The 9,168-nt window shown below is 43.9% G+C and overlaps 1 protein-coding gene across 13 annotated transcripts in view; it reads left to right on the plus strand.

The window, feature by feature from the left end:
* Positions 1 to 970, plus strand: part of TPD52L1 (TPD52 like 1) — a 109,409-nt gene extending 108,439 nt beyond the window's left edge. For 7 of the 13 annotated variants that reach the window (XM_003827607.6, XM_003827609.6, XM_003827606.5 and 4 more), the window contains one exon: positions 308 to 970. In XM_003827607.6, the coding sequence (XP_003827655.1) occupies positions 308 to 436 (129 nt within the window). In that variant the 3' untranslated portion in view covers positions 437 to 970. The remainder of the gene's footprint in view (positions 1 to 307) is intronic. The other 6 variants (XR_001338257.6, XR_008625766.3, XR_008625767.3 and 3 more) reach the window with 2 other exon arrangements.
* The last annotated feature ends 8,198 nt before the right edge of the window (positions 971 to 9,168 follow it).

Consider the following 9,168-nt stretch of genomic DNA (forward strand, 5'->3'; position numbering starts at 1 on the left):
GATAGCTGTTCCAAGTCCATGGATCCGATTATGCTCCTGAAGGAATTAAAATCTTAGATACAGGAGAGATAAAGAGAGGGTTGCTAAAACTGTGCAAAATTAAAGTTTGGAATCCTATCCCAGAACCCAAGTATGAATAATATTCTAGCACTCTGCTAAAGGAAACAAACTTCTGTGCATTCTTTTGTCTCTAAAGATAGAAAGTATTTCTGAATTTGAAAGTAATCTAGCTTTTGGTATTCTTATAAAAACATTACAAAAATGATAGTAACAACTAACTGCATTTTTGTGGATCTGCTCATTTCAGACGAAAGTAGGCGGTACGAACCCTAATGGAGGCAGTTTTGAGGAGGTCCTCAGCTCCACGGCCCATGCCAGTGCCCAGAGCTTGGCAGGAGGCTCCCGGCGGACCAAGGAGGAGGAGCTGCAGTGCTAAGTCCAGCCAGCGTGCGGCTGCATCCAGAAACCGGCCACTACCCAGCCCATCTCTGCCTGTGCTTATCCAGATAAGAAGACCAAAATCCCGCTGGGAAAAACCCAGGCCTTGACATTGTTATTCAAATGGCCCCTCCAGAAAGTTTAATGATTTCCATTTGTATTTGTGTTGATGATGGACCACTTGACCATCACATTTCAGTATTCTAGATGACTGTCACATTTTAAAATGTTCCCACTTGAGCAGGTACACAACTGGTCATAATTCCTGTCTGTGTAATTCGATGTATATTTTTCCAAACATGTAGCTATTGTTTGCTTTGATTTTTGCTTGGCCTCCTTTATCATGTGCATGTCCTTGAAGGCTGAATGAACAGTCCCTTTCGGTTCAGCAGATCAACAGGATGGAGCTCTTCATGACTGTCTCCAGCAATAGGATGACTTACTATAAATTTCATCCAACTACTTGTGATCTCTCTCACCTACATCAATTATGTATGTTAATTTCAGCAATTAAAAGAATTGATTTTAATGACTTTGAATTCTTAATTTCTTTGTCTTAAAAGTTGCTAGTTATGATTTTACAGATGCAATTTTAAATCAACTTTTAGCCAGGTGCGGTGGCTCACACCTGTAATCCCAACTATTTTGGATGCCAAGGTGAGAGGATTCCTTGAGGCCAGGAGTTAAAGATCAGCCTGGGCAACACAGACCCTGTCTCTACAAAAAAAGAAAAAAATTAGCCAGACATAGTGTTGCTTGCCTGTAGTCCCAGCTACTCTAGAGGCTGAGGCAGGAGGATTGCATGAGCCTAGGAGTTCGAAACTGCAGTGAGCTGTGATTGCACCACTGCACTACTCCAGCCTGGGTGACAGAGACACTGTCGCCAAAAATAGTAATAATAAGTGGTCAACTTTTACTGCTAATTTGGTGAACATGAGAGAGGATATGAAAATAAATATTACCTCAGCTATCCTAGGACGTTAAAATAATCTCCAATTTTAAAATTCTCTCCAATCTACATAGAGTAGTAGTTAGTCAGATAAAGGATATCCAAAAAAGAGATAGCTAGAAAATGGGAGAAGCAGAGTTCTGCAACCCCTTTCAGTTTGTAAATTGTTCACATGTATGAAAATAACTGGTATTTATCAATCCACTCAGATTTCTGCACTAACTTTTATCTTATATATCATATGTATCTCTTTTCTTTTTCTAAATGGGAACATATATTTGTTATTAGGTGGCAGAGATATAGCCTTAAGATATATTTGTAAAATGCACACTGAATAGACATCCAACCTAAAAAAAAATCACTATTTAAAAAGCCCATATAATATATACATATTTGTTAGCATGCTAATTGTTCATGTTTTGTGTTTATTAAATAGAAGTGATATATATGACATTTTGAAGTAAAGCACATCTGAAAAATTCTACTCAAATTAATGGAGTGTGACAATCTGTGCAATCTGTACACCTAACTGAAAATCAAGGTGGTTCAGGACAACATCATCTCTGAGGCCTGGAATCTTAGCAGAGAGAATGGGGCTGTAAACTTGACCAGAGTGGACAAATGTAGACAAAGAAGGCTCACTAGCAGGGATGCTGGCATTCTCCCTTACTTGTGCTTCCAGCCTGTTGGTTGAAGTAGAGGCAGGAAACCAACCCTGCCCAGCTGGTTCTCAGGCCATGCTGGCTCGCCCACCACAGCACACAAGTACTCAGTCTCTGTGCCCAATCTATAGCTGCCTGTTGAGTGTGAAGTGGCTAACTTGTGAAAACTCCCTGCCACCTTCTTTTTTTTACCATATTCAGCACACCGCATTGTATTAGATAAAGTTATGGTACTTTAAACAAATATCTCCGTTCACCAACCAATTTCTGCACACAATAGTCTCAGCCTTATAATCTGAAAACACAATATTAGAATTGGATAGAAAAACAATCAAGAAAACTTAGTGGTAATATCTTAAAGCTTCCAACACATTTTAGCTATTTATTTTATTCCATTCATCAAAATTCTGATTTCATTAGTTTGGTAAGAATCTTATGCACATCATCTCTATTCATCTAAAAGCTTTTCATTATTCACTCTGACCAAGAAGTGATATTCATAATGGCCATGGCATAAGTAGCATTTTTTATTTTTGTCATAAAATGTGTGTGAATAACTCAGATTAGATAAATCAAACACTTGTTGGTAGGTGGGCAGTCTTACCTAGTTTAGGCAGTGAGCCTACTCTTAGCTTCAGGAGCATCACTAAGAGCTGCCTGGTCCTCCCTCACCATGGGTGTGCAAGATCATCCTGATGGGACTGATTGCTGAGCTTCTCAATTACATCTAGTGAGGCTCAGTTCACAAGCAGTAGTTTAAAGTGTTTCACAAGTCCTAAAAAGTAATTGCACACAATGGACATAACCTTTTACTAACAAATCAAAATGACTTCAGGTCAACACCATGTGTGTATGAAAGGATAGCTCCACAGAAAATGTACAGTTGACCCTTGAACAACAGGAGTTTGAACTGTGAGGGTCCACTTATGTGCAGATTTTCTTCTGCCTCTGCCACCCCTTGAAACAGTAATACCAACCTCTCCCCTTCTGCAGCCTACTCAACATGAAGACAATGAGGATAAAGACCTTCATGATCATCTGCTTCCACTTAATGAATAGCACATATATTATCTCTGTTGCTTTTTTTTTTTAACATTTTGTTTCCAGAGCTTACTTTATTGTAAGAATATCACATGTAATGCATATAACATAAAAATATGTGTTAATTGGCCATTTATGTTATCAATAAGGCTTATGGTCAACAGTAGCTGTTGGTAGGTAGGTTTTGGGGGTGTCCAAAGTTAGAATCAGATTTTTGTTTTATGTATTTATTTATTTTTTTGAGACTGAGTCTCACCCTGTTGCCCAGGTTGGAGTGCAGTGGCGCAATCTTGGCTCACTGCAACCTCTGCCTCCTGGGTTCAAGCAATTCTCTGCCTCAGCCTCCCGAGTAGCTGGGATTACAGGCGCCTACCACCACGCCTGGCTAATTTTTGTATTTTTAGTAGAGACAGGATTTTACCATCTTGGCCAGGCTGGTCTTGAACTACTGACCTCGTGATCCACCTGCCCTGGCCTCCCAAAGTGTTGGGATTACAGGCGTGAGCCACAACTCCCAACCTAGAATCGGATTTTTGACTGTGCAGGCCTAATCCCCGAGTTGCTCAGGCGTCAATTCTTTCAATTATCAAAAATTCTGATGCAATTGTGATTACAAAACAAACTAGCTTTTAAAAAAAGTAAGCCATTCTGAAATTTAACCATTTACCACATTTTAAACACAGTTGCTATGATGAACATATTTGTAAATTTACAGTGCTACTTTATCTCACAACTCACATCACATAAATATTACAACTATTGGCTGGGCATGGTGGCTCATACCTGTAATCCCAGAACTTTGGGAGGCCAAGGTGGGTGGATCAACTGAGGTCAGGAGTTCGAGACCAGCCTGGCCAACACAGTGAAACCCCATCTCTACTAAAAATGCAAAAATTAGCTGTGCGTGATGGCACATCCCTGTAATCCCAGCTACTTGGGAGGCTGAGGTGGGAGAATCTCTTGAACCAGGGAGGCGGAGGCTGCAGTGAGCCGAGATCTTGCCACTGCCTTCCAGCCTGGGTGACAGAGAGATGAGACCCTGTCTCAAAAAAAGATTACAACTATTGGCAGGTCATTTTAGCAATGCAATCTGCATGTCTTACTCTAAATTACACATTTTGTTAGAAATCTGTTCTTGAACCATAGCAAACAGAACAAACTGCATGCTTTAGGATGTGTCTTCATGATATGCCATGCCATTCACAGTGGCCAGTGTAGAGGGAACCCAGGGATCTACACGGCTCTTCTGTCACTGTTCATTGTTCCAAAATTACGTGTAAGCTTTAAAGTGGTTGAACATCAACCCCATCGTCCTCAGTATTCAATGTGAGTGGAAGTAGTGTGATAAAGGAAGATGGTGGTAAGGTTGAAAAGTGACTTAATATGAAATGTGAAACAACTTCTTCAAACCTAGCATTCAAATGTAATTTCAAACTATAACAATATTTGGCAAAATCTTATGGCTACTTTTGATAACTTCTAAGCATGGTAAAATTCTTTATGCTACATTTCTACTTGACTTTCAGTTCACACCAGAAGGTATATTCATGTACACACACATTATATATATAATATATATAATACATATCCATCCATCATATATATATAAATTAAAGCAAACCAAAAATAACAAAATCATGTCTTTCACAGAAATCATGCCATTTCACCTTTGAATATGAAGACTGACAAATTGCTTAAATGAAAATGCTGAGTACAGAGATGCTTTTTTTTACAAAGCGCTTCATCAGTCATTTACCCCAGAGCATGTATCACCACCACAAGGCTTTGAGGTGGATCAACATTTTTCAAATACAAGGGCATTGAGAATTATGTAATAGCTGGTAAAATACCAATCCATAAGGGGAAAACAGTGTAGGGAAAATGGCTGCGCTTTAGTCAGGAGTAAGCTGAGGTGGTGTTGCAAAACTGAATGGCCTTAGACATACTAACTGTTGCCCAAGGAAGCACCTGTATCCTTTTAGGAACACGATGTTGTACCTTTATCCCTGACAATTGGCAGAACATAACAGCAGCTCTGCAAGGGGTCTCATGGGAAATTAAGTTGGTTGAGAGCCTTACTGATGGCCCCCTACAGACATGGTGGGCATCCCTGGGCTCTGGCCTATGCTGGGCCCTAAAAGTCATAACTAGTATAGCTGGGATCCTAGTAGTGAGCTGTTGCTCTCTGTATTGTTGTGGGTTATGGATCCAGGGCTCTGCCCTATGGGCACGTATCCCTACCTGAAAGACTTCCCTTGGCCTAGGGGGTAGAGTGTAAGGTAAATCGTTGTGCTTTAGTCAGGAGTACGCCAAGGTGGCCTTCTGGTGCACCATGACTCAGCGGGTTTGGAGTACAGGCACACAACGGTGCACATTATGTAACCCCGCCACATGAGGCACATTACGTGACCACTCACATGAGCTTGTGCTTGGCTTGCAGCCACTATTGTCTGTAAAAGGTACAACTACCCTGCTGATGCTGTACATATAGCTCACATCCAGAGAAAGAACAAAGCCATCTCAAAACCGCCTATGATTCCTTGAGTGTTTTTCCAGCTACCCACCACCTGCCCACCGACTCCTCTTGGACCTCAGCTTGGGCTAGAATCTGACAATTGGTGCTGTAAGCAGGATCATGAGGTGAGTGAGCCTTTGGTCCCTGCTGATTCCAGGTCGGCCATGTGGCCAGAACATGGGCTGTGGTACCCAGTGGCAGCTGTACTGCTCGGATGGGCTCTGGTGGAAACCTGGGCAGTGGTAGATGGGTCATGCTTCAGTGCACAGACAAGGCACTGAAGCGGCTGGAAGCACAGAGCACCAACAAGGAGCGAGCCTTCGAGGGCTGGGTCTGTTGTCTTAGCTGGAGATCCCCACTCAGTCTGATACCGTGGAGGAAGGACCCCTGTTGTGGGCTTGCTCAGTGGCCTGTCAGAAAGTAAATCATGAACAGCCATTGGGGCCCCAAGGGTGGGCTCAGGGACACCCCTCCCCCAGCTCCAGGTAGCTCTCTTCTTTGTTAACCGTGCAACGGTTTTGTCATTTGAGCTAATGGGGCACAAATGCCCCCCAATATCCCAGGAAGCCCACCCGAGCGGTAACACAACACAATCATATATTTCCTATACCCCAACTGAGTTGCAGGAATTAGGCAAGTAGTGCCGCCAGTGTCCAGGGGAACCCCTGCCCAACTGCATGCTTCATTTGTGGGATGAGGGAGCAGACAGTATCCCTGTTCTGCCTCTGGGATGGAAAAGCTGGCCTCCAGCATGACTCCCCTCCCTCCTTCAGTGGTTGCAAGTTAGCAGGTGGCTAGTGGCAGGGCAAGGTGACCACACCCTGATTGAGTGGCTTTGGGCAGCCATATGGACTGTGTGAAATGACATTGGTGAAATAACTGAAACTGTGAGTAAATGGCAGTCATATGCTGATTTGGTGCAAGTCATCTGGGCGATGGTTATATGGCAGGCTATGTTTGACCTGAATACCCGGGGGCCAGATGATGAATGTTTACCTCTGCACCCCCGAGCACCTTTGGCTTCCTAGCTGCTGTCCTCACCCTGTAGGTAGGGCACCGCACACATGAAGTGACCACTGCTATAGCAGCTCTCGGGGAAGCAGAAGGCCGTCGGTGGGACTGAGGGGTCCACACCATAAAGAAGAGGAAGGTGCCCTGCCCACAGGGGGCTCCCGCATGGGCAAAAAGGGGGCCCCAATGAGTGACACACTCACAGATGTGGATAGATTTGATTTTGTCCAGGGTTGACTGAGAGAAAATCAATAAACTGCCCAATGAAGTACTCTTAACTTTGTGGAGACACTTGTCTCCAGAGAAGCAATTCTGGAAAATACCAAGGGGAAGAAGGACGTTGCTGCATGACCCATTCCCGCCCAGGTGCTCCAACTCAAGGACTACTTGCTGCAGCCAGGCTGAAATGTAGAGCCTTTTCTGTTTGATTAGGGAACTGGCCAATGTGCCCAGCTTGGGGGGACACCAGATGACCAGTGGCCACATGTAGAATTAGCAATTCACTGGTCCCCCACTAACATACAGCGGGTATCAGTGCTGGTAGATATTGGCACAGATTGTAGCCTTGTGTATGAGAATCAGATAAGTTTCTGGGCAAGGCTGTTACATTTATGGTTATGGAGGCTGGTTACTGAAAGTGAAACCTGTGTCTCTGTACCTCGGCATTGGCCACTTGGCTCCGTTTATATACTGTGTATGTCTCCCCCATACCTGAATACATCCTGGGGGTGGACATTTTACATGGCCTGGCATTACAAACCACGGCCAGGGAATTCAGACTCCTAGTGCATCTGGTGAAGCTGGTGCTGCAAGGACATAGGCATCACAAGCCTCAGGTCCTGTCACAACCCCAACTGGTTACTTCTACCCATCAATACCATTTGCTGGGTGGGCATATGAAGATAACTGAGACAATTTAAAAGCTGGAGGAGGTGCAGATAGTGTGTGGCATCCACAGCTCCTACAGTTCTCCAGTGTGGCCAGTTAGAAAGGTTGATGGAACTAGGCGGATGACGGTAAACTATCAGGAACTGAATAAAGTAACACCTGCTTTGAGTGCAGCTGTACTGTCAATCATGGATTTGATGGACTGCTTGACAATGGAACTGGGACAGTACCACTATGCGGTGAACTTGGTCAATGCATTTTTCTCCATCGACATTGCTCCAAGAGCCAGGAACAGGTTGCCTTCACGTGGCAAGGGCAACAATGGACTTTTACAATGTGGCCGCAGTGCTATGTGCATAGCCCCACCATATGTCATGGTCTTGTCGTCATGGATTTAGCCACTTGGCAATGTGCAGAAGGGGTCCGCCTATTCCATTATATTGATGATATGTTAACCTCTGATTCTCTTGTAGATTTAGATGTGGCGGTGCCTCTCTTGCGGCAACATTTGGCAGCATGCAGTTGGGCCATCAATGAATCCAAGGTCCAAGGGTCTGGATTATCTGCCAAATTATTGGAAGTTTCCTGTCTAGGTAAGATGATGGCCATACCAGAGGCTATTATTGACAAAATTCAGGCATAGCCCTGGCCCACCACGGTGAAGCAGTTGCAAACTTTTGTGGGCTTCCTGGGATACTGGAGGGCATTTCTGCCCCATTTAGCTCAAATGACAAAACTGTTGTATGGTTAACAAAGAAGAGAGCTACCTGGAATTGGGATATGGCTGAGACCGCTTTCCTGGCAGCCAAGTGGGCTATTCAGCAGGCACAAGCCCTATGGGTAGTTGGCCAGGGGCACCTGTTTGAGCTGGATGTGCATGTGAGCACAGATGGTGGGCATCTCTGGGCTGTGGCCTACGCTGGGCCCTTACAGTCCTAAGTAGCATAGCTGGGATCCTGGTAATGAGCTGTTGCTCTCTGTATTGTTGTGGGTTATGGATTCAGGGCTCCACCCTATGGGCACGTATCCCTACCTGAAAGACTCCCCTCAGCCTAGGGGATGGAGTGTTAAGGGAAATGGCTGCATTTTAGTCAGGAGTAGGCTGAGGCAGCCTTCTGGCACAGCATGACTCAGTGGGTTTGGAACGCAGGCACACAACTCTACACATTATGTAACCATGCCACGTGAGGCACATTAGGTGACCATTCACATGAGCCTGTGCTTGGCTGGGATCCATTATTGTCTGTAAAAGGTTTAAGTACCCTGCTGATGCTGTACATATGGCTCGCGCCTAGAGAGAGAATAAGGCCATGTCAAAACTGCCTACGATTCCTCAAGTTTTTCCAGCTACCTGCCACCAGCCCACCAACTCCCTTTGGACCTCAGTTTGGCCTAGAATCTGACAAACAGTAACAAATAATTCTTTTTTCTTGAGTTCAAACCATGAATAATTATTTACTCTGCATTGTAATTATAGGGTTGTCATTCAGAAGACAAATTCTAGGCAAATGGCAGGTATCTTCTAAGGAATAACATTTTTAAGTAATAATGCTCATTTATAGACATTGCTGGTAGGCTCAGGAGCTGTTATTTTGTTGATCTTCATTTTGTTATTTTCTTATCAAATGTTTTATTTATAACACTATTATATTTTTTTCTTTCTT

The sequence above is a fragment of the Pan paniscus genome, chromosome 5 (assembly GCF_029289425.2).
Source record: "Pan paniscus chromosome 5, NHGRI_mPanPan1-v2.0_pri, whole genome shotgun sequence".
NCBI classification, from domain to species: domain Eukaryota; kingdom Metazoa; phylum Chordata; class Mammalia; order Primates; family Hominidae; genus Pan; species Pan paniscus.